This window comes from Hetaerina americana, unplaced genomic scaffold (genome assembly GCF_022747635.1).
Source record: "Hetaerina americana unplaced genomic scaffold, ioHetAmer1.1.p SCAF_12, whole genome shotgun sequence".
Lineage (NCBI taxonomy): Eukaryota > Metazoa > Arthropoda > Insecta > Odonata > Calopterygidae > Hetaerina > Hetaerina americana.
In genome coordinates this window covers 552,383-579,605 of record NW_027286292.1, presented here as the reverse complement: position 1 = coordinate 579,605, position 27,223 = coordinate 552,383, and the positions used below count along the sequence as shown (strand labels likewise).

Below are 27,223 nucleotides of genomic sequence, written 5' to 3'. Positions count from 1 at the left end.
AAGCCCTAGGTGGAGGATAAGCTCACCCACGTGGGAATCAAACCCGTGACCCTTGGGTTGGCAGACGAGGACTTTACTTCGCCACCACCGGGGCTGGTATAACATTGCCAAAAATATATTATTGCCCAAAATGGTATTTCACTACATGCACACTTCAAATTGTTCACTGAAGCCTGCCAACAGGTCAACTAATAACCTATTTTTTTGCTATTTTCTGTGCAGATATATCAGCTTAAGAGTGCCTTCAAATAATACGCTAATACTTAACATTCTTCTGTGATACGCTCCTTTGTATTGAGGGCCTAATATAAACACATATTTGATTGGCCACCGTCATCCAAAAAAAGTATTGCTCTATTTAATGGAAATGGCACCTATCTCAACTCACTCACCTGTCTTCTCACTGATCATAAGAAAGCTGCGACTGACTTCTCCACAGCAACAAACGAGACATGTAAACTGCTCCTCGGTGTAATCAAGAGGCAGGCGAGCAATGCACAGCATCATTTCTGTGGGTGATGGCATGACTGGCAAGCGCTGACTTCGGAGGAGGAATATGCGCTCACGATCCCAGTCTTCGAGCATCTCCGGGTCTTCCAGTGCCACTCGTGCCATGCCAGATCCAGTACCAGAGCCAATCATCAGCACTGACTGAACTGGAAAGTCTGAAAGGAGCTCCCGCACTTCCTGCAAAAATACAACACACCACAAAATAATCACTTAAGACTTACAAATAACAATGCCAACTGTTGCAGTAACATGTCAACATGGGCATGATCGATTTACTACACACTGCTTTACCATTTTGAGGGTGTGATAGGTCATAAGACACCTGTGTGACCGGTTATTATTTGCACTTAGCTCTGTTATGTTTTCGGTACTTCAAATTGTCATACAAGATTATCTCTACTCTATTGTTTTAACGAACTGTGTGATGGGAAATAAATTCCTTCATTGGCCCTGTTTGACTCACAATTTCCCATAACTTCCTCTTGTGGTGCCACCTGCCTATACAAATTCAACGCTGATTGTTAATGAGAGAGGATACAAGGGATATTGCTAATTATCTGAAAAATTTATTAACACTATGCACAGAGAAATTGTATGATTAAGTGGATATGGTGGATGTGGCACATCCCTTCCAACATTACAGAATTAACTCCTTGACCGACAGTCATCAGGAGCATACATTCATAAATATGAGATCCGTTACAATAACGCATAACTTCCATGAAAGTGTCCTTTGTTTTCATCATCACTATAAGTGGTATGCTTTTATCATCATCACCTATAAAAAAATCAGGTGAGAATTTCGGTGATGTAGATTATTAGTCTGCTATGTTTCTGTTTGCGTTGCAATTGCATTTGAACTTCAAATCCTCCCATACTTTGAACATGATAAAGATCTCAGAGTATTGCCTCATCAATTCTCCAAGAAGTTTAGCTGCAGCATCATTTGCACCCATAACAGTGAGGCATTATAATATGTGGAAGACATTTGATAATATTATTTAGAATTAATATAACATTTGATGGCAACTGAGAGTTTTCAGACTCAAAAGTACACGTGAATGTGCTTTCAGAACAGCCAGCATTTAATACCCTGGCTAGGGTGCTGGGGGACCCTGAGGGACTTGAAGCTGCAGAAATTCAATGTAATGACATTTTTTTTGCTGGTGTACTTGAAAAATCCTTACGCAATGCTGTTGAGTGCTAAATGAATCAAAAGGGAACCACAAAATATTTTAAACTAAACCACTACAGCAACTGTTTTATTTGCAATGGTATGATACAACAATGAAGCATCCCTGGTTATGCATGGATTAAGCAATCAAATCTTTTTTGTAATTTTGTTATAATTTAGGGTAAGGAGCTCAAAAACCTGAAGAAAAATTATCAACTCAAGACTACCTTTTTAAAAATTACCAAACTGTTTTCACTTTCACTTCTATTTGAGAGTATAAAGGCAAAGAACCAAAGAAAGTATTTTTCCAGGGCTTTTTTTTTTAAATTTCCTGAAATCCTGGTATTTGATACCAAATAAAAATCATTATTATTCCATGTTTTCTCAGTTTTCCAAATAAATGGCTGCCCTGTCAATACTGAATTAATTAAAACATTTTCATACACTTAAGTAAAAAAGACTGCAATAGTATGAGGAAAAACTTTTATTGCATTGGTGCGGGAGGAGAACTGAGGTCAGCCAGCATGTCTCGTTGACTGGATCAAGGAAGAGTCGGAAGGCAGTTAATGATTTGGGGGATTGATTGCATGCGGTGCTTAATTCTTCAACCGTTCAATTTTAATGATTATACCACTGTGCATGGATTCCCCAAGCAGCCATCATTACCAGATGATTATTTTTTTGGATGGTGCCACCCTTTCCTGTGCTACCCTAGCGGATTCCAGGGTCCCCACTTTGCCCCCATTCTCCTGCCAGAGATCTATAATTTGCTTCTGGATACCTCACCATTGGTGGCAATGCTTTTTGGCATGCAGGATACAAAAAGAGGTGATTGGGATCTCCTCCTCACTCCTGGATTACGGATAACACCTCAGATGTTTATCTATCTCCCATGGTACATAACTCCACCAAATGAGGCAGTTCAGACACCACGAAACTATCTTATGGGATGAGTTCAACTTAATCCTCCCTGTTGAGTTGCTCCTACTTGTGGAAATAGGGCATCCAAACTTCAACTTGATGCTAACATGATGAAAATATCTGCTCACACCCATTCCTGGGCATCCTTGACAAATAGGCAAGATCAAAGCACACTCGGGGTGGAATTGAATTTGTGTCAAAAATTTTATGAGTCATATTTTGCCACTAGATAAGATTTTGTATCATAATCTTGGTTTTGGTTTATCAGGCCTGATGATTAGGAGTGTAATGTATCAAAACAATGGTCATAATAAAAAAATTACTAGAGAAAAATTACAGTTTTGGTCACTCAATACTCGCTAACGTACTCAGCAGCAGTTCCAAGTTTTCAACTTAAAGTACTTATACTCAACAAATCAAGTTTTCAGCGAAGTTTTCAATCAGTGTAATTTTCATTAAAAATTCCAAATACAAGCATCTGTACATATCAAATGAGTGTAAATTCAACAATAAAGACATTTGACAGATGATTCATGAAAATATCACCCTACTTTAACGACAAAATATTTTCATCTAGCACTGCTAATTCAAAATTTCCATTTCCTCCTGACACCAGGAAAAAGAAAAAACTGGTTCTTTCTCAAAAATCCCCATTTGCCATTCCCAGAGTCAGAGGGGATCCTCAGGGCACGGCCAAGTGGGGGAGGGGTCAGAGCTTCAGATTCGCCTCAGCCTTTTTGGAGAGCCATAAGGGACTGACTGACGGAATGTGGTTGACCCATCCAGCTACAAAAATGCATGTAATTTTTTCGTGTAAGTTTAATGGGAATTGTGTTTCTAGAATAAGAAAAAATGTTCATAGTTCTCAAGTGAAGTACTCTATGCCGGTTCACCTGTCAATCATGCTTCCCTTCTCTAAGTCTTCCGAAACCAACCACTCTTCCACTACTTGTTGATCCACCTTTCCTTCCTTCTCCAAACCTCACATCTCCCCAACGTGCCCAACACCTCGCATGTTTCCATTTTTGTGCAAATAATTTTCCATCCCTCCGCAAACCCATATCGCCAAGGCCCCCGAGGCTGCCTTCATCCGCGGAACGAAGTGCATGCATGTGCAAGACCGCGTGCACGAGATAAGAGAGCAGCCATGCATGCACACACTTGCTCATTGGCGGCGACTCATTTCACCAATCCCCATTCCCGAATTTTTCCCCCATCTTTTCACCCGAGCTCTTAGAACATAAGGTATCCACTATTTATTGTACGAAACATTTTCATTGCTCCGCATGGCGCTGGCGCTCGCTGAAACCGGTCCAACTACAGTTTTGGTTTTTGGCCACGGCCTTCACGTATCATGGAAAACACACAATGCATAAGTCGCAAGGGAAACATCGCTCTCGTTTAGATGTTTCCATTTCATATTCCACATTCGCTTATCAAGTTCCTGAAGTAAAAAAATATTCGCCTCAAAAAAATATTCGCCTCAAAAAACTATTCATTCAATTCAAAAAAACTATTCATTAGGAAGGGTTTAGGTGATTCCAGACATTTTTTTCCCGATTTTCGCCACTGCTGCCCTGTGGATTCAATACATCGACGAGGACAGACTCCACCCCTTCCAGAAATTCTGAATTCCGCTAGGACCAACAGAGCGTCTTCACGACACGGTGCTTCTCTGCATACTATATTAAACTAAGAGTCTATTAAAGGTCCAAACCTTTTATTTTCATTAGGCCCATATACATATGAAATCTTTTGCCAAGATTAGTTCCGGCACAGTCGGTAGGAGAAAATACTCCTACATGTTCTATCTTCTACATTGATATGGAAGAAGGCATTTTACAGATAGGGTAATTATAGGTATTTTGATGAATTCTAGAACAGAACAAAACACACGGGCAGAAATATCATAAAAAATTAGCGTTCTTGACGTTCTTTAACACGTCTGTCAAGTTCGTCATGAAAACGGCATGTGCTGCCGAGAAAAGTTGAGTTCTCTTAGGGCCATACGATCTCTGGGAATGATTTTTTCGATCAAAACTATTCGTAAAAGAAGTTTACGCGTGATGATACTACAGTATTGAGATGAAAATGGAGGATTTCAAAATTTTATCTTAGGAAAATCGTCCGGCCCATTTAGACGACATATTGTTTTTTGGTTTGACCGTACACTTTCTAATTATTTATTTACAAGAACGAAGTTACGGTATACTCAAATTGATCGTTATTTTTTTGCGATACACTCGTAGCCCTCAATTTTTAAAAACAATACCTCCCACCATCAGAGAGTGATTTTCCGAGTACAAATATGGCGTGTGCTAATCTAAAATTGGCGCGTAAACCACGGCGTGGGAGATGAGGGTGATCTGGAGAAGCAGGGCTCATTCTTTTCCAGTTCGGACATCCCCCCCCCCTCTCCCCGTGGATTGGTCTGGGTCGTCCCCCTTCCACCCCATCCCCTCACGCCGACAGGGAATCGATTTCTCGATGCGGACGATTCAAAGAACAAATGTCACCGAGGGCGGTCATCTCCAGAGTTCCTCTAGAATTTTCCAGAAGTTCCTCCACCGGTTGCTTACTGTTCGTGTCCTTAATCCGCTCTCCCTCACCCAAAAGGAAATTAGGACAACTTTACGCTAAATTATTGGAAAGAGGCATTAACCTATTCTTCCCTAACACCATTGGAAGGTTTTAACTCTTCTTTTCCTCTCCCGAGTTCGGCTATTCTTGGCGTGGTGGTGTCCCGCCCCCCCGCGACTCCGTGCCACATCAACCGGACGCCGCCCATTTCCTCCCTCCCGGAGAGAGAGAGAGAGACGCTGCTTAGCAGACCCGTAGGTTTGCGAGTAATAGTTTATTTCTCAGGAACAGCTGCCACAGCAGCGATGTTTACTTGGAAATAAGTCCCAATCGTGAAAGAAGCAAATCAGGAGCGCTCGGGCATTTATATTATATTATTTGAAGCGGCAGATGATTGAAAAATTCGTTCGGATTCTCTCCCGGCATTGCGAATAATTATCGTTGTTATTTACGTACATTGATTGCGAATTATTTAATCAAGATTTTATAGCGTTTAACAATTAACTTATTATTATTTCTTATTTCTAGGGAATTCCATCGATTAGTTTAGATGCCATCAAAGAATAATGCTAGGGCACATATTTTGCACAAAACCAAGGCTGAATGACGAAAGTTGGTAAGAAAAATGCTCTGCTTTTTTAAACGGTGCTTATTTCCATAATGGTTCACCATCAAGTGGTAAGAGGCAACGTGTGGAATATTATAAAGGATATCTAGAAAACTTACTTTCCACTATGTTATTGCAAGGGAATTAAAACATAAAACTAAATTATGCCAATTTTAAAAATTCTTATGCCAATTAAAGGAAATTGAGGGAGAGGAATGAAAAGAATAAGCATTTAGCGTGGAATTAGGGGAGTTTGTAAGTGTACAGAGCTAAAGAATTAGTTATTGTCACATGCACTGTGAGGTTTTACGGATTTTTTGTGTCATGCTAGTTAGTTGTCACGGGAACAGTAGCGTGTATTGCCCGGGTCCATCCAAAACCAACCCTCATCCGGTAGACTTCTAATAATATACCAATTAGATGACGAATTGCCGATTATTCAGGGGAAGAGTAAGATCCAAAAAGTGAAAAAACACGAGTAGCATAAATCAGACGACGACGCCCGTCGAATCCGTCCTTCGAAAACGTCTGACTTGCCTTTAAATTCCGATTGCTGCAGACTTCTCAAATTCGCAGAGTGAGTTGATGTGAACATTACGAACGGAGTGATTTCGGGCAAAATGATGACAGCAGAGATTTCGGGGAGGGAGGAAGGAAAGAAGGATGGGCGGCGAGTCAGAAAGCGAGTAGAGGCAATCGCTCTCTCGCCGAAGGCATCGAGGGGAGAAGGGACAAAGTGACCAAGGGCGTCAAGGGAGGCAAAATGAATTATTCCTGGAAGAGTGAGCGGTTGGAACGCAAGGCGCATCGGCATGGGCAAGGAGAGATATGCCCCACCCCGCCAAAAAAGCCGCATGCCCATTCCGAGCAGCAGGAAAATAGCTCCGGCTTCTTTGCGGCTGATGGTGCTCCATCCTCGGACAACGTGCCCCGCGCATCCATTTCATTCGATCAACCATTACCCCCGCACTCTCAGGTCGGAGGTTTCCGTTTGACGTGTGGGGGCAAGAGCTCCACTCGTACCGAGCTCTACGGCGTGGGACATTCCCGACCGCACTCACTGCTCACGGGTGGGCAGTTCCGTTCCCCGAGCAGGGCGGCCAATCATTTCATTGATTTCCATGCCCGAATTTTGTCCAACCGATTTTCATCCTTTTCCCAATTTTTCCCCCAAATGTTTTCAATCTGAGCACTGCATCTGCTTTTACGGGAAGATCTTTTATCAAAGTGTGACTTTCAATGGGCACAAACCTACGATACTCCTAAGCCTCGCCAAGCAAGAAACAAGAAAACCTTACCCTAAAATAAGCCCTTCATCACTTCAGCATACATTCCGCCTCCTTCCATCCCTTCTCACGTTCATATTCTTTTCCCTCCACTTCTTCTCCTGCCTAATGTTCTCCCTTCGGATCAGTCTTCAGCATTCGATCGCCAATCAAAGAACTGCACATCCACTTTTCTTGCCTCATTCGCATTTCTCCCAACAACTCTTCCCTCCTCCACCATGCTTAATACCCCTTCGTTTCTACGAAAAGTGAAGAGTCAGGCGTGATGTTGTGGAATCGAGACATAATAAAAACTTGGTTGCAAATTTCCACAGTTAAAACTTTATTTCCGACCATGGTTTCGATACACTGTGTCCTGATGATGATACAGTGTATCGAAACCATGGTCGGAAATAAAGTTTTAACTGTGGAAAATTGCAACGAAGTTTTTATTACCCTTCGTTTCTCTTCCGTCCTTCTCTACAACTGCATTTCAAAAGCCTCCAATACACGTATGCCTCTCATATTTCCTTGACGACCAAGTTTACACGTCCTACATACATGTAACTACGTTCTATATCCTAGTTTTCGCTAATCTCTTCCATATACCCGAAAAATGAAACGCATTGGGCATAGCTGGGAGTACTCAAGAAAGCCACCCGGATTTTAGCTCTATCCCACCGGTCAGCGACCGCAGTCTAGTATGCCGCACCACCCATTAGCGGCAATCAATAATATCGACAATTAGACTTTCTTTCAAATCTTGGGGGGGGGAAGGTGGAAACCACGTACGTTTGTCAAGACCCTTCTTTTCCCAAGTCAAGGACCAATCCATTTCCTGGCATGTATGCACATACATAGGTTGAAAGTAGGGTATGGCACGAAATAATGTAGGTTATTATGACTGCGCAAAATATTTTCCAGGTTACTGCATCATACTTAATACTTTACTTCTTCAGAGCTTTATGAAGCGGTTCCGCTGCTAACTGACCCTTTTTCAATCCGGATGAAAACAAAATTTCGGAATATTCTCCAAACATCTTCTCACTCTTTCTCGGCTATCACTTTCAACTTATGCGGATGATGCAGCTCACGTCCACCCACCATTACCATATTCCTCCAGATCAAAGGAACTTTGGGGGCAAATATGTGATCTTTTCCGCAATAAGGATTAGGATAGTTGAAGGCCTTCTGAGAATGAGGATTCAGCAAAATCGAGAAACGGCGGAAGTAGGGCGCATCCTAATTGCTAAAAGCAGTCGTGTAATCTTCGGGAGTAAACACGAAATAAATGAGTGCATTGTGTACATAGATTGAGATGCACAAGTACTCCAGTAGCAATACCCCTGCAGCGATCACCCCTCGTCCCGAAACGTAAAAAATGTACTACACCCTTCTTTCAGGAAGCTCTTCAATTCTTTAACCCTCCGAAATTAAGCGCGCATACAGAAGGAAAGGCAATTACTGCGTCCGTTTCCCACATCAAAAATTATGTTCGGATATGCATCAAGAAAACTGCAACAGTCAAGGTCTCAAAGTGCGTCACTGATGGATATTATTCTCTCCTAAATAGAGGACCGGAATAGTGGTACAAAATTGCAGAAATATGATTTTTTGGCAGTGCGGAAACGGAAAAATATATCGCGCCGAGTCACCCTGGTCGCACACTGGAAACGCCATCGGTTCTGCTTCAAGCGGGTGGGGTTTAAAGGTGAAATAATTGGCGACGACCCACGATATCATTGAGAATTCGCCTCCCCAAAACATCCGACTCGAAAACGAGGCATTATGGCTCCGCTCGGCCGAAGGAGGACCGGCGATCCTCCGATTCAACAAACGCAAGACAGGAAACGTCCACGGTACGCCAGAGACCGGGAACAATGCGTCGATATTTTTCCTTATTGTAGGTAAGACGTTCCAGTGGGTAGACTATGCTACTCTCCGGAGGGCCCGGGTTCGGTTACCAGTTACGCCCAGGGCACCCTCAACTTCACCCATGCTGTATGATTTTTCGGATATCAGACCTCCCTCTGAAACCACAGGCGGCACAGGGCAAGGATCTCTTCCCTGCCTTGATGGGTGAAGTTCACACGTCGTACAGGCTGAGCTGTACCCTCACCTATCAATTCAATCTCAGGGTGGATCACGGTGTTTTTTTTAATTGATAATTGTTGGAGTTACAGGTAGTTCACTGATCGGAGGAAGGTTTTTGGCAAACTCTGCCAAACTATTGAACAAATCATTGATTAGTGATGAAAATATACTTGCAATGCTCAATTTTCACGATTTAGTTCGAAAATTTTCGAAGGCCTGCATCACTTTCAAGGGACATTCGTCCGTTTTGGAGCCATTTGAGTTGGGAGGGGTTAAGGTGGAGGAGTAGCGGAATGGGAAGGGCTGCGGACTACAAAATTGGAGGATTTTTTATGGATCTGCAAATGGCAAGTCCCCTGCCTACCCCGGCGGTTCAGAGGCGACCAATGCATGTTAATTTCCCGCCTGTGCCTTGGACTTCGCTACAGGTATTCGGTCTCCAGTGTTGCTACGGGCGACTGAAACATTTTCCGATAGCGGACACTCTGGAGAAGGCATAGGGCAAAGAATCCAGCAGACCCGCCATAAAATCTTAAATACCCCTTTCAAGGACCGATCACTGGCTCATAAACTTAACTTTTCCAATCCCATAATGCCTCCATGCTGAGGTTCCGAGCGGTTAGGACTCTCTTGGATGGGCTTGCTTGCTTTCATTTCAGAGCCCCGGACTGATCCCTCAACCACTCACTAACATGTCGATACTATCCATTTCTTAACTCTGAAGGCTGTCCGTAGCTCCAAGTAAAACGGGGGAGGGAAGAAAAGTTGCAAACGAATTAAAACAAGCCCTTCCCGCAGGACTGTTCAGAAGAGGACCGAGCTCAGACCTCACGCGGAGTGAATGGCTCAAAGCCCTTTTTTTGGCAATGAACTTAACGCAAAACTAATTTTTGGGCTTTGTACAACGTCGTGTGCAAACTGGTGAGAGTCAGCGACCTCGTTTTTGTGAAATTTAGTTTTGGCAATGCAACGTCATTCGCAAAAAGTGATTTAAGCCGGTGATGACCTTACCAATTATTATTAATGCCTCTTAAAAATGTTCATGAGCATTTATTTCCCCTCAGACATCTACTTTTTACCCTTTCAGAAATAAAACAAGAGAAATGTAGTTATTTCTGAAAGAAAATAAAATGAAATACGACGTCATTTTTCAACAAGATGAATTTATTGTTAAGGGGCGCAAAAAATGAAAGCTGATTTCATCCGAATAATCGAGCGGGTCTGTGAGTAATTTATTACATTATTAATATTTGTATGACCCCCCCCCAATTTTTGAGTGGGCATTTTTAAGAAATGTGTGGATCCTTATCATTCGTACAGAGAAATCGATAATTTATTACTCCTTGGTGATGGGCCGATTACGTGGTAGGTTTTTGATTGACCTTCATAATCATCTCACCATTTCTGTCCAACTAAATCACTGTTCAACTACACATTCAAATTTTTCTTTCATTTTCATTCGTGCCATCTAAAACACCTGCTCTTTTCCTTTCTCTACCTCGCTTACCTAACGTTCACCCTTCGTTTACATCTTGAACGTCCTCCGTCTCTCAAATGCTCCAAATTGCCTAACTTTTACGAATTTACCCCAGAAGCATTCTCTCCTCCCCTGCCATGAATTGACCTCGGTCGTTCGCCTTTCTCTCGGTCCATCACATCTGCTCCAATCTTCTCCAGACACGTCTCCCAAGCAAAACTAATTTCAGCTCGTCTTCTTTCCTCATTCTCTCACGCAAGACATGCTCCCAGTTTTCATTTATGCGTTCATTACATGTCTTTAAGTCTCCGTCACCTTACTCACAGAAACATTCTATTTTGATGACGCAGTTCTTCCCTTAATGTCGTTACTATAATGCTCATTTTCGTCTAAAATACTATCCAAGCGAAGTATTTTGTGTCTAAAGTAGTTTTCCTCCTTTTCCAAAATCTCGTGAATTTCCTTTTTATTAAACTTGACCTTAATGTTGTGCCCTTTCCATTGGTCTAATATGGCACTCAGTGGTGTGAATGATCGACCATCCGTGGATCTATGTAACCTGATCAAACAATCTTAATCCCGTCAAAACTTATGTTATGAAGTCTCGTTCCTTCAGGGACCGCTTTCCATCTTTTGCTGGCGTAACTTCTATGACTTGAGTGAGGCATGAAAAATCGATTACTTTTATCGGCGCATGCTCTTGCCTTCACGATTTCTGTCCGGCCCATAGTCTCATCCAAATGTTGGTTCGCACTTCACCTCCGGGCAGTGAGTAGCCAGCCATCAACCTCGAAGCTTAAACAGAGGAGGGAAGTGAATTCGTACCTCTAGTCATTCACTAATATTCAAGTTAAATTGGAAGAGGTTGACACGTTCGGGCGACGACACATTGGTCACCTTGGCAAGGTTCGGATGTAGAGCGAAATATTCTATATATTTGAGAAAACGTAGCATGATACAATTGACCTCATAATATAGTAGATGTACCTCACCAATTGCTAGGGTACAAGCCGTCAAATAGAGGGAAGACGGAGGAAATCGATCGGATCACATTTTAGTGAACGAACGCTGTCATGGGCAAAGACAAAAACCAAGACACACACAAAAGGGAAAGAAACTCACTAGTTTTCTAATTTTTGGTGGTCCACCTTTTTCAAGGAAGAGAAGGAAAGGACTCCTTCTTTCTTCTGAGGAGTTATTTCCTTCTCTTCCATGAGAAAGGTGGCTTGGACCACCGAAAATTAGAAAACTAGTGAGTTTCTTTCCCTTTTGTGCGTTTCTGTGTTTTTGTCTTTGTCCACTAGTGCTAACTTCATAAACATTATTATTCACATCCGTTAGAATTTCACATAAGTGTTATAAAAATATATATATATAACGATTGTACGGAAAAACTCACACGAGCGGCACAATAATGGGCTGACACAATATAACACAAATAGAATAGAATAGCAACATTTAAAAGGAAACTCACACGGTAAATTGTTCGAGCTTTCGGCCCTCTCAGAAGCCTTCTTCAAGAGAGACTGAAAATATGCTGTTCAACAGCATAAAAAAATTAGCAAACAGCATATTTTCAGTCTCTCTTGAAGAAGGCTTCTGAGAGGGCCGAAAGCTCGAACAATTTACCGAGTGAGTGTCCTTTTAAATGTTGCTATTCTATTCTATTTGTGTTATATTATTATGTCAGCCCATTATTATATATATATATATATATATATATATATATATATATATATATATATATATATATATATATATATATATATATATATATATATATATATATATATATATCGGGTGTCGTCGCGGAACATGAGGACAGGGAGTAACTTCCTAGAAGAGTATTGGCGAGATGTCAAATGCTGATGGCTTTGTATGCTGCAGGTGTGAAAGTGTCGACGGGTAGACATGGAATCATGAGCTCACAGAAATAAGCGGAATAATGGATGATAAAAAATTGAGAGAGTATTTCGCAAATGATAATAAGTGTTATAACACGACTATTGGTAAGTGGAGAGGTCAAGGATTTCGCAAACAATTTCCTCCAAATAATGAGTAAAATGCTGATATCGAAACGGCCTAAAATTATTTCAGTGCAAACTTTACCATATTCCTATCATTTCCATAATATCTAAAATTATTTTGCACACCGTATTCCAATGAATATGTTCTGCACTCATTTTATCTCGCATCTGCTACAATTTGATGCCCGATACGCTGAAACTATCCCACAATGACGCGAAACACGCTCGCAGTTTGCTATTGAATCCTTTTTTTATTACAAAATATTTAAAAACATGACGTTATTCTCAAAATTTACCTCCGAATATTGTGCAATGCTTCGCGAATGTTTCAAATAAAAATACATTCCAGACTGCAGCCGTTGCTGGTTTAACGAAAATTATCGTACTTTGAAACGCTTGACAAAAAAAGTACGTTTCGACTAAAGAATCAACCAGGGGCCGAGCAATTTGTGAAGTACTGACGTGCTACTGCAGCGTCTACCACAGCATTCAATATAATAGCTATATCTACGGGATGCCCACGGCCCCTATAGTGCGAATCGACCTAGGCACGGCACCTCGTGGGTATCTGGCAGCCTTAAAATTGACTGCGGCGGACACCAATTTTTAATTCTGCATGAATATTAGTCCGTCCAAATTCAGTCTCATCGTGCCGCGGCATTAGGGTGCTGCGGCCGATAAAATGCCAGGAAACGGACGATAATTTTAAGCACTCGGTGGGTGGCAGTGGGCGAGACTCGAGGGAATGGGGGGCGGGGGGGGTCATTAGCCGAGGCAGGACAATATTGGCAGGGAATACCGGCCAAGTATTTATACACGGAAGATCACAATATTATTCCTGGCAGGGCAGGGGAAGCACATAAAACGCTGATCAAAGCCGGCAATATTCAAGCAGGAGTGGAGATCGCATAGAAGTGCTTAAAATCTTGGGCGATGCCCAGAGCTGGATATTGACAAGATTTAATCTATTTGGAGACACCGGCGCGCTGCATAATAGTTGACGCGACTTACTTCACGAGGCTGTGTGATGCAGCGCCCCAGGATACTGAGACAAACTGCCTCCTTCCCCCGCCTCGCCCTCCATTTGCACGCCTCCTTCAACTCACTACGGCGCTTAAACGACCAAGTTACACGAACAAGTCTCTCTCCTACATCTAAAGGACACCAGGCGAGCCGCCGCAGAGGCGCATGTGGGCCTAAGGGTGTTAGAATACTAGACTTGACGTGAAAATGCAGAGGAAGAAACCTGTACAGAGGAAACGTATATAATTCGTCAGTGTATCATTCATCTTCCTGTGAACTAGTGAACTGCGCAAGGGTGAGACGACACTTTGAATAAATCTCCGACACTTTGAATAAATCTCTTGTTAAGTGTCCACAGTAATTAACTTAATGGTTAGTTCCGATAGGTGCGGATAGAGCTCATTCCGAACTATCAAACCTTATGGCGAGTGAGTGAGTTGTAGGAACCAGAAAATAGCATCGCTTGGAATTCAGATGAAGTCCAAAGATTCATGTAAATAAAATTGCCAAAAGGGTTTCCAACCGGAACCCTGGGGTCAGCAGCCGTACGCTATGCCCACTCCACTACCCTTAATGCCAGGTTCGACGAGTGTGTCCCTCGACTTCTTCCATGATCGTTTGACCTGCCCATTTAGTGCGGGCTGTGAATCATTTCTTCCGAGTCCGTAAATTAAGACCGCAAGGCCGCTCCCTCCGTGATATGTTTAATCTGGCGATGACCTAAATCTTCAGCCTCTCTGACGTAATATTAAGATACCAGGGGGAGGATTGAGCGACGTCGGGATGTGAAAGATTGATAGGAAACTACCGTTCATGGCGCTGGGATACAGCACCTCCTGCAGGGACGAATATCTCCATTGTTTTGACTGTGTTTCAGTATATTTTCCCGATGAGAAAGATTAAAAATAGAATTTTTAGTTATCGGTCAATCTGCATAATATATTGATTCCAATCTTTAAGGGTTATGAACTCACACTGTTACCAAGATGTGCTGACCAGGCCATGATCTGGTAAACATTTCTCGAGTGCCCGTACAATTTTATTCACAGCTTACCGAAACAAATTTGCGTGAATACTTTTAAATAACATCACCGGATCAAGTAAAAAGTTACAAGAGTATGGTATGAATTTGGCGTAAATCACACTAAAATTTACGTTACAGCAAAAACATCATGCTAAAATCGCGCACGAGAAAGTTTCCGAAATGTCAAATCCAGGTATCCTCAGTCTAATAACAGGAGTACCAAATTGCTGACAGTCCTTTTGACACTTCCCAAAACTTCGTTCCCTTGAAGCTAACCGATGGGTTTCCGGGTTCAAATTGAAAGTGTCCATAATCTTTAAGAGGAGAAAGAAACTTTTGAAGAACAAAGTTATTTTATTGGATGAAATTTATCGATTTTCATGACATTTCTCCACACTTGTCTTCTGCGATGATAATCGAATATTCCAAGCTCTCCCCCTACGAGTATTTAGGAGGTGAAATCCCAAATTTGAAAGTTACGTGGGGGGAGAGGGACGAAAATTGTGAACAGCACCACTTGGGAAGTTTGCTCCACGCGTTAAGTCCTTCCTCACTCTCATCGACAATAAAAATGGCAGCAGTCTCTTGATATCTTCTGGATGACACTTTTCAACTAAAACTTTAAAATGATTCTCTCTCGAGTAGAAAATGTTGATTTAATCGAAAATTTGATCGTCCCTGGGTCCTAATTCGAAGCACTTGCGCTTCGAGAAGTTTTTTGAAAATAAAACATTGGCGATTATAATCCTCAGCAGTACATTGCAGCCTTATCCATCAGTGAGCCTCGAAATAATTTTTCGTGTCATTTATCAGATGGAACTACAACGCTGAGCGACACTTAGTTTTAAAAGTAAAATCATAATTTTAATTACATAATACAAAATAACCTCTCAGTATGTACTTCTTTTTGCTCAGTCGTGACGGATATAATCGCACCAATACAGCTTTATTCAATTGCCCATTGCCCTTGCATTACAATGAAAAAGGGCTAACGCTGTCACCAAATGGAAAACGAGCTTAGAGCGATCGGTCAGAGGGCCATCATTGGCATGTAGGTACATACAAAAAAAGAAAATCAGTGAATCAGTGAGAATCCAATCAATGTATTTTTGTATTCCCGCGGCAAATTACGTAGCACCATTTTGACCCATGCACGAGCAGGGGCTATTTCTATTTCAGTGTTTCAGTATTGCAATTTACCATTCCCTATATTATCATTCAAATCCAAAATTCCTTGCTTCATCCGCTCCACACACATGCGGTCAACTGGTACCTCCCTAGAATCGTTTCAAATGTTTTTATTCATATGAAAAGAAGTAAATGCATTGTTTTCAAATTGATTCCAGTCTTACGTGAAAAACGTCAACATTTAACACTTCCAACCTGTGGTGGTGGGCATTTTCTTTAAGGATTCGATTTACCCTTTTTCGCCGAGTGGAATCAACATGTAAACATTTCATTCCTAGAATCATTTTGAGAGTTACTCCAGAGTGAAATGCACCAACTGCTGGGCGAGAGAAAGAACATGGGATGCATAGATCTCCATTGTCACCTCATTTGATTGTCAAATCATGAAAGGCATCCAAAAAGTATGAGGGATATTGCCGCACGAACAACTTAAGCAGAGGTATCCGGTGATGCGGACACAACGTCGAGAATTTTACAGTGCGGAAATCGTTCGGGATGCGAACCCGCATCCCTTGATATCCGGTCGAGTGCTTTTACCAGTTTAAGCTACCAAAGTGTCCTCTTAAGCTGAGAATCCCGGTCAAGGCGAATGATTTTTACACCGTGAAATTTTCATATTCACGTCAAATTAGTATACCACTGAGGCTGTAGAACAGAACTCAGTGTGGACATCCCTGTATGAGGCCAAAGAGAACGCGATCTAAGCATTTACGCCAAGGAATCTTCCGCGCCTCATGGGGCCAGAAATACTGCAATCATTGGTTAATTGTGACGAGGCACCGGGAAAACATTACGTAGAATTTCTTCAATACGGATGGACAGACATATATCTGAATATTTACTTGGGATGGCGAATCATGGATTACTTTATATTATTAAAGAATGATTTCAATCATGCTCACAAGAGTGCCCAAAGAGTATGCAATACGTACGAAATCTTAATTGAAACACCTAACTAAAAAGGATGTCAAACCTGATTTCTCTATTTGCTGACCCCACGCCTCCGTTGGATCTGATAAGTGGTAGCCACGACGTGAATTCCATGGATTTAATCAATATTTCGAAATGGATATTAATAACTTTTGAGTAGTCTTGGGGAGGGTACGATAACTTTTCATCGAAAAGTGAAATGAATTTGCGTGGGGGTTGCACGTGTACAAGGATAGCACCTCATATTTTGCTCGAAGGAATTTTCAATAATACCTCACTAGATGGAAAAGACGAATGAGACAGCGGAGTGCGGGGTCACGGTTAATAACTTAGGCACCGCCATCTCCCGTCGCTCGCATCGCCGGCAGGGCGTCTAATGACGACCGACGGAGCGAGACCACGCGGTGCGAAGCGGACTTCCCGTTGCCCGGGGAACTGATTCCGTCGGTGCATTTTTGGTCGCGCGGGGGGGATTGGTGCGACCACCCCTCCCAGAGCGACAACTCCCATCCGAGGCGTCACGAGTGAGCCGGCGTCCTTTGTCCTCCCCAAAATCACCAACCCGATCCGAGGGGCAGAGGCAGGGACGCCCCTCCCGGGATGGGAGCAATCGCCTCCTCAAAACCCCGATTACCATAGGAGTACATCTGTGTGCAAGGGTAAAAGCGAGTATTTACAGCGAGGGATTTGCCACTTCTCGAATCCTAAGCGTCATTCTTGCTTCGCAATCCGATCTCCACGATTCCATCCTCTCCTCTCTTATTCCCTCATTCCTGACATGATCCAGGAAGGTTTAAACGCCACGATATCTCCTCCAATATGCCATTTCCACCGCCGAAGGCTTCGTGACATGTCATCGTTTACACCCACACTTCGGACACATGTGCCAATTCTGATTCTCTCGTTGCTTTGTGATATTTTTTTTGCTCTGCAGCACGCTACGGCTCCACAAGACTGCATATCGATGCTGTAATTGGAAGTAGTGCTTCAACCATGACCTCCCTTCATTGGACTTATTCCATTACATCCTCGTTATCCCTTTAATCATCGCTAATTATTACTTCCAGACACTCGCTATGGTTCACATTTTTTTATCATCCCGTCTTCCGCCCCCTATATCTTCTCTGTGGGTCGCGGTAGTCCAGGGTGTAGCGCTTGCCCGGGAATCGAACCCGGTTCGATTCCCGGGCAAGGCACTCTAGGTACCTGCAGCTCCACCCAAGCTATGTGATTTTTCGGGTACCAGATCTTCCTGGGAAACCATAACCGGCACAGGGAAAGGAACTGGCCCCCCTACCCTGATGTGTGAATATTCACATGCCGTATAGGGCTTAGTACTGGGTGAACTCTAACATCACCTACTAAACCGACCTTCGGGTTGATCACTGTGTTTATGGTTTTTTTTATATATTCTCTGCTGTGCTTTGTCCTAGGGGTCTGTCTCTCTCTGACTCCCATGCACTCCATTATTCTACTGCTTTGTTTAACGAGTAAGCCAATTGAGTATCCAAAGACTATTTGATCACATGCGAACAGAATATTATATATTTCGCCCTTTTCTATCCACGGGGCTGCATTTCATTTCTCACTCTTTCAGGGCCGCATTTGGTTTTCCACTGTTATTTTTCAAACATATAGCAGTAGCTATTCAATAGAGGGGGCGTGGGAGAGCCTAGAGGGTAGAGGCTATGCCGGCTCAAGGTCGGAGGACGAGGATTCTAATCGGAGTGACACTGGAATCTTCAACTTTGCACCGCCCGTGCGATTTTTCGCCCACCACGACTTCATGAGAAAGCGCCGGCGGCAGGAACCGGCAGCCCACCCCAGCGCCCAAAATGCGTGAATTTCATGAGTGGTAGGGCTTGGTAAGAAGCGAGCTCTATCCTCGCCCATCAAACTAACCGTTGACAGCAGTGAGGCATTGATTACGTACTAATATTTTTAATTAAATGATCACGCTTTGAGACATGGGAACGCGATAGGCAATTAATGCACGCACTCACGTGCCTTCTCAGCAGGGATGGCAAGCAGCGTTAACATAAGCAGCAGGAGGTACACATCCCCACGAAATGCGATGACGATGAATTGATACTCTACTCGATGGCTAATTGGTACGAGAATGATAGATATGAATTGCTTGATACTGTGATATTATGTACTTGTATGACTTGCACGCATATAACGGATGTCCTCCTTGGTATGAATTCCAGGGCATTAAACCACGCGTGACTGATAAAAACGCGGAAAAAATGAATGTTTTCTCGCCGAATCCTGCACCCACCAATCGTATGGGGATCGGGATGGTACGGTGGCCAACGTACAGGCTTTCCACCGAGAGGGCCCAGGTTCTAATCCTGGAGACAAATATTTTTCAGTGTTATACCGATCGCCTTTTGAGTTGCTTTGTGGAGAGTACTATGAGTGAGTACGACATTCGTCGGATGGGACGTTGAACTGGCGCCTTTCGACAAGAGTAGGCTAATGCCAATGCCGGGTTTCTCTCCACCCTTCCTTTCCCAACCCAATGGGCCTAAAATGACCTTAGCCGTCGGTCGCCTCCCATTAAAGAAACTACTTAACTACTATCAATCCTCTGCTCCGGAAAATCCCCGGAGGCTCATGGACCGAAATGGAGACCGGCTGGAGGAATTGCGCGAAGCGTAAATGCGCCAACTATTAGAGAACTCTGCCGTCGAAATGAGAGCTAATCCGCGGGATGGATGTGAAGGGATTGAGTGCGGCCAGCCACCCACTTGTGGAAGCCACCCTGGCGGGGCGAGGGGCGCGCGATCCCGAGGGGTTGCCTCCGGAAATTCCGCCCGCCGCCACCTCTTCCCCCTTTCCGCTGCGAGGCCATACGAACTTGGGCGCGTTAATTGGCGTGCCAACGTGGACGGATTATCTTGTGTTGACGTTCCTGATTTTCATTCCGACCGGGAAAAAATACGATAATCTCGTTTTATCTCGGGCTCCATAAATGAGCTTAAGTAAACACCTTTCCCCTGGTAGTTTATAGAGCGGAGCATGAATATTTTTAACTCCTGCGTCCATTAAAAATGTGACCATAGAATCTGCGATAAATTCGAAAATACAATTGGGATTAGTTTTTATTGAGTTAGTATGGAAATGATAATCGCTCGACTCCACCCATTTAAACTACTATGTGCACCATCCCACATTACGTGCTTTTTTTGCGAATATCTGGATTCATTCAGCTGCATTAAAGCAGAAAGATTGCATTTGCTGTCGGTCTAAGTTGGTCAAGTGTTAAAATACTGTTGTTTCACAAATATAACCGAGAGAAACACTAATTTTTTTTCGTCTGTAGGTACCGAAGGATTTTTGGATGCGCCGTAAGGATACATAGGCTGTTGAAATGTAATGAAATAATTGACTTTGTAATTCCACACACTTTATTTTAAAAAAACACGACCCAGCTTTCGACGTTGGACGTCATCATCAGGTGGTCTTCACAGAAGCACGCCGGCTATATATACCTTCTGATCATAGGAGGGGGTAAAAAGGTTACAATGTAGCTGGGAAGGAAAGAGAATTACATTTTTAACTTAGAAATTTTGAAATGTGTCCGTTGGAAAGATGATCTTGCCAGCGAAATTTTGTATCCCTCCCACTCCCCACTCCTAGACCTACCACTCTTCTAACTGCTCCAAAGCATCGAGCCTTTGATCTTTTTCTTCAAAATGAATAATTTTTGTCACAAAGCCACTGTTGTGGTCACTTTCGATGAGGTGCTTTGCAAAGAGGGATGTTATGTTCTTATTTTTTACACATGTTTGGTGTTCTTTAATCCTTTCCTTAAATTTCCGTCCTGTTTGCCCAATATATTTTGTTCTACAATCTGAGCACTTTAACTCATACACTCCACTCCTCTCGTTTTTGGCGACTTTGTCTTTAGTGTGAGAGATCAGGTTCTTAAGGCATGAACCACTGTAAAAGGCACATTTAATTTTTTCTTTAGGAAAACTTTAAATTACTTTTTGATAAATAGTCCCAAGATATAGTATTCTCCGCCATTTGGCAGTGGGATCTTTTAAATGTTCGGGGTTGTAAATGTGGCTTAAGGCTATTTTTATTTTTAAAAAATTATTAAAAATTAAAAAAAATTATTTTTTATTAAAAAAAATACATAGGCTGCGTTTTGCATAGAAGTTCCATTGCTTTTTGTGGTGTCTCTCTGACGCGCCACAAAAATAACCGATGATGCACCTAATATTTTCTAATGTACACATGTCCAAGGCTTTTTAGGAACACAACTGCCAAATAAAAACCAAACTTACACGCAATGAGCTCAATCATCTTAAATTTTAAAAAATACATCCGTACTTCGCGAAAAGATCTCGTTAGACATGCAGCGAAACCAATCTTGAGGACGATATTCTCGGATACCAAAGTCTTGCGCATGTGGACATTGGATCTTACGCGAATGAGCAATCGTTTCTTCGGTCATTACGCTTCGGGGGAAAAGTTTTTACCAAGCCGTTCCGTCGTGTCGGGAAGCTCTGCCCCTGGCGTCAATCAATCCCTTATCGCCAGGACAACTAAATCGAGGGCAGATGGATTTCGAGGCACCGGGCATATTCTCAAAATTCACCCAAAAAGATGCAAGTATGTACATACTTCTTCACCCGCACTACAGCCAAGTCCCGGTTGTCTGCTGACGCAAACATAAAGAAAGTTACGTGATTTAAAAAAATGTATCTTTCAAATTTTTGTTCCATATCTGTTGAGTTTTGGGCATTGAACACATTAGACGTGGTTTTCATTACTTATATTTGTTAACGACACCTTGAAGATAAAACACCTATTTAACTGCGAGTTCTCTGATTCGTCACTCTCTTTGCATTAACCGTGCTTTTCCAGGCGCTCATTACCGTGGACAATCGCCATTCGACCGAATCAATGACAATACGCTCCGTTCTGCTTCGGGTGCTCACAGAAATGGAACAGTATTTCGATCCTTACGAGTGGAGAGCAGACCTTGAGGCAAGTGCCTTCCCGCAATGACTTTTCCCTACGAATTATTTAATGCCTCACGATTAACTCCGCGGATCGAAATAAGATGAGTTCGTGCGCGTTCCCTCGGTAACATTTACGGCCCGTGTGCTTCTGTCGCATCCCGAGGCGACCGACGTGCCGCCATGACACCGCGCGACGAATTATTAGTAATGAGAGGATTTCCTCGTCCAGAAAGGGCGAAATCTTTGACGAGCTTAAAATACTGGACGACTTATTCCGTAATTTAATGTCCAGATACCAAAGAACGACTGGGAAATTAGAAGCTAACGTAGGGCAAAGTTGCGATGCCAAGATGATAAGGGAAATTGTCCGGGAAGAATTGACAAGCTGCAGGAAACCATGCATAACTCCGTCGTTTGCTGATATTGCTGCCATTCAGAGGAAGGACAACACGAACAAAGTCCTGCTCCCATGTGGTAAGAAAATCACCACAGAACGTAGGACGGCAGTGATGATTTACCCCTCTGATAACAACAAGGGGATCGAAACCAATGAAAACACGAAGAAAGAAATTATGAAATTAATAGACCCGAGTAAAACCGGCATAAAAGTCACCAAACTAGCGAAAATCAAGGACAAGGGAATTAGACTGGAGGCGGAAAACCATGATTTGGAACTGAAATTGAAAGAATATCAATGTATTAACGAGAACATCCTGAAGATACGCAGAGAGGTTAAAACAAACCAAGAATATGTACTGCTGGCGTTGAATCGAACCTATCTGAAGACGACATACTGAAGTGTATCAGGAAACAAAACGACCTATTGGATACGTCCACCTTAAGCTAATCTTCAAGTTTGGGAAACGGGAAAGTACAAGAGTCAATTGTGTCATTGAAGTACACTGTGAAACTAGGAAAACCTTGAACAACTTGAAAAGGGTCTATATCGGTTATAACTCACATAAAGTAAGTGATTACATCAAAATCACCCAATGCTTTATATGCCAAAAGTTCGGCCACATTTCGAAGAACTGCAATGCAGCAAACTCTGTGTGTGCCCATTGCTCCCAGGAGCACACTACTAAGGAATGCAAGAAGAATGAAGGAACACCCACCCGTGCAAATTGTAAATTAGCCAAGATCGAAGACTGCGACCATAAGGCGTTAGATATTAAATGCGGTGTGTATCAGAGAAGGCTACGGAACTTAACAGAGACAATAGACCATGGAGGCATCTAGCAATGGCCTTATATTAGCACAAGTCAATCTACAAGGTGCAAAGACATTAACAGACGAACTAGGAGTAGTAAAGGAGACGCTTCATTTAGACATTTGCCTTGCTCAAGAATCATATATGTTCAAAACACCTAATAGTCATTGGATTATTCCAGGACAGGGCCTTAAAACGAGAATTGTGCCCACCAGGTCAATAAATAAGAGGACATGCGGCTATTATTGTGTTCAATGAAGACCTTGATATTCTGGAAATTGCTAACTTTACGAATCAGTATATCGTTGTTGCATCTTTTATCTTGGTCAGTGCTTACTTCCCGCCAAGCCGTGACATTATTCCTTTTCTTTCGCAAATTCGTTCAATAATAGATAATGTTAAGAACTACCAATTGATTATATCTATGGATTCTAACGCCAAGAGTGAAACTTGGTTTAGCTCAACATCTGACGCTAGGGGAAACCTCCTAGAAGAACTAATCTCATCGACCAACTTGTTTATATTAAACCAACCTGGCGAACCGGAAACATTTTATAGTCTAAACGGTTCATCTAATATCGATATAACTTTATTAAGTGCCCCACTTCTTAGAAGGATTCATGAGTGGAAGGTCATGCCTGATCTGATAACAAGTGATCATCGGCTACCATTGATAAAAATTAAGGAAGGCAAGAAGATATCGACACCACGAAGAAGATTCAACTTTGGTAGCGTGAATTTGGAAAAATTCAATGATAGCTTCTTTAAAAAATTAGTTCATATTGATAGACATTTACTTTGGATTCCCCACTCAAAACACACCGATGAGCACATTTCTTAACTTCTGCCATTAACGACACGATGATGGAAAACATTCCGGTTTACACCATGCTCGATAATCAACACCCTTGGTGGACCGCTAAACTAGAACGTATGAAAGAAGTCGTAAACAAACTTCGCAAAGACTACCAAAAGTGTAACTCTCAGGATAAAAATATCTTTCGTTGCAGATATAAAACCAAGTTAAGGGAATATAAGCTCAAGATCAAAGAATCCAAACGTGAATCTTGGGAAATATTTAGCTCAAGAAATCTTAACAAAAATGCTTGGGGATTCGTCTACAAACCATTTGCTGAAAAAGTTAAACTACCCGCGATACTTGGAACTTCTATCCTCGAGGACGGTAGCATCCCTCTTACGGAGGAAAAAAAATAAAATATCATCAAACACCTTATTGCCCGACGATACTGCTGACAATTACGAACAATCGATTATTACGGAGTCACTTATCATGCCGGACATCCCAGACATGGAACCGTTCAACGAGGACGAAGTATCATTAGCGGTCCAACAAATCAAACCCAAGAAGGCACCTGGACACGACCAGATACATTGGATCATATTAAAAAACTAGCCGGAAACCTGGACAAATTCATTACAAACAACTTTAATGATTGTCTCGTGTTTTCCTATTTCCCAGACTCATGGAAAATCGGAACCTTGCATACCATCTTGAAATTTAAGGAAAAGGATCCATCTGAACCTTCCTCATTCAGGCCAATCACACTGCTTCCGGATCTGGAAAAAACATTCAAAAGAGCTATCAAGGGCAGAATTGAAGCTATTTTCAACAACACGCTCTACCACCCTAACCAATATGGATTTAGGAGAGGGAGAAGCACATCGGATGCCATTCACCATCTTTTACGGTTAATCGACAATCAAAGCAAATATACCATCGTCATCTTTGTCGACATCAAAGGTGCATTCGATTCCGTTTGGTGACCTTCAGTTATACAGGAGCTCAGAACCCTAAAGATCCCAGTTAATCTAATAAAGCTTCTGATCAGCTATTTTAATAATAAAGAGGTCAGATACTCTACGCAAACAACAAAAATAAGCAAGATCGCAAGAGGTTGTCCACAGGACTCGGTTCTTGGTCCGTTATTCTGGAATCTTTTAACCAACCAGGTACTCAGAAGAGACTTCCCTATTGGGTGCGAGCTCATTGCCTTCGCAGACGATATGGCCCTGACTATAGAAGCAAGCACCAGAGCCAAAATGGAACCCAGGATTGCGGAATGTATGTATATAATTGAAAACTAGGCAACTGAGAACAAATTAACGATATCGACTGCTAAAACCCAATACATGATCTTCGGAAGCAAAATGGCTAGGAACCCTACTGTGAAAATTTATATTAAAACATAAAGAGGGCTTACGTATTTAAATACCTCGGAATTATGTTATACGAGAAACTATCCTACCAAGCCCACATTAACTACACCACTAATAAAATAATGAAAATCTTCCAGGCAGCTCGAAGATACGGCAGTTTTAAATTCGGCACCGACTTCTTAATAACCATCTACAAAGGAGTAACAATCCCCATCGCCACCTATGGCTGCGATATTTGGGTTCATAAGATCAACCTAAGTAGAATCGACCGTAAACTAAAAGAAGCTCAAAGGCCCTGCGTGCTATCAATATGTAGGGGCTACCCTACGGTCAGCACTGATACGTTGTGTATAATTTGCGGGCTACCACCCTTAAAACACGAGATCCTGGAAAGAAATGCTATAATCAAATTACAATCTGGACAAAGGGCTAAAAACTTCCATCTTGAACTTGATGAAAATCAATAAATAAGGAAAAATGTCTTTAAAAGAGACTGAGGGAAGAATCCATCACTCAGTGGCAATCTGATTGGGATAACAGTGATAAAGGCTCATACACAAAGGACATTTTCCCTGTTATTTGCGATGGATTAAAACTAAAAATCAAGCATTCACATAAATCTACAAAAATATTATCAGGCCATGGAATTTTTTCAAATTCCCTTCACAAAATTGGGAAATTGAGAACTAACCTATGTGATATCTGCTTAACAGAGGACACCGCCAAACACAGAATTGGAGAATGTATCCGTTATGAAAGAACAAGACTAGAAATATGGCATAACATGGCGGCGAAGAAAATTAAATTGCGCGAAATAGTATTATTCTGTTTAAATACCAATTGTAAACTCCTATTTGATTTTGTCATATCAGTGGGAATTCAGTAATTAAGCAAACTTATCTAACACATTTTATTGTCAGTGTAAATTCTCCTATTTGACGTAGTCTAGAACTAGGAGAAAAATATAGCATACATGCACGATACAAACTATTTTTATCTGTATATATTATGTCGTATGTTTCTGTACTTGTGCTCAATATTGTGAAAATATGTACTAATTGTACTTGAAGTGCCTAAATTCTAATGTACTGTGTATTCTGTTAATGGTTAAGTGTGTAATTTCCAATGCATCATTATGTATCTATTGGATACTTGAGAGTTTATGTAAATAACTGTTTAAAAATCTCATATCGGATAACTTAGGCGATTGACGACAAAAGGGGAATTTAAGCGTGAGCAGGTATCCCCTCAATCAACATATAGCAGTGTTGTATAACTATGTATGTTGCTACTGGAATAAACAAGGAAGGGTTGGTTAGGATGTCTCTACTCCTACCACATCTGTTTAAAAAACAAGGTCGAGGTCATTTGCACCTCTAGCGATAGGTGAGTAATTTGGTAGGGGTAGGATTTTCGGGGAATCAGAGAAGGGTTAAGGGAGATCCGGCGAAGGAATTGGCCTACGAACTCTTAACGAAAGAAACAAGGGGTCCAAGTTCAACGCCCCACCCGGCATACTCAAAAGGGTTCTTCACTTAGCACCCCCGGGACCGGAATATCTCTGAAAAATTCTGCCACCACAAGGATGGGGCGCATTAGCAACCACACCAAACAGATTGTTCCCCAATTGTTTCCCTTCGTTTCCTACGCCCGATTTTCCTCCAGCTGAGTGCTGCACCTCTCGGCTTTGGCTTCCGATTGTACTGCGGAGTAGATAGCACCAAGGTCAGTCACCACAGTGTCTGGTTTTTAGAATAAAGCGAGACCCTCGAATATATTATGAATTTGAATATAATTGAATTACTCTGGCATCGATTTCTCAACCCACAGATTATAACGGCATGCGCAAATGGAAATTACTATTCACGCCAAAAATCACGATGGTGTTCGTGAATTGGCCCCAACACGGTCACCTAGAGCGCGGCCAGTTTCACTAAAACGGAATTCCTCCGCCAACGTTTTTCGCTCGAGTATGCAAAGAAATTTTCATTGATACCAATATTTCTACAATTTTTATCAGCAGTGGCGGAATGGAC

General features: G+C 42.2%; 1 protein-coding gene across 2 annotated transcripts in view; it reads right to left on the bottom strand.

The window, feature by feature from the left end:
* Positions 1-27,223, bottom strand: part of LOC139685635 (ribonucleoprotein PTB-binding 1-like) — a 146,974-nt gene that overhangs the window by 23,558 nt on the left and 96,193 nt on the right. For both annotated transcript variants that reach the window (XM_071582580.1, XM_071582579.1), the window contains exon 2: positions 393-687. In XM_071582580.1, the coding sequence (XP_071438681.1) occupies positions 393-687 (295 nt within the window). The remainder of the gene's footprint in view (positions 1-392; positions 688-27,223) is intronic.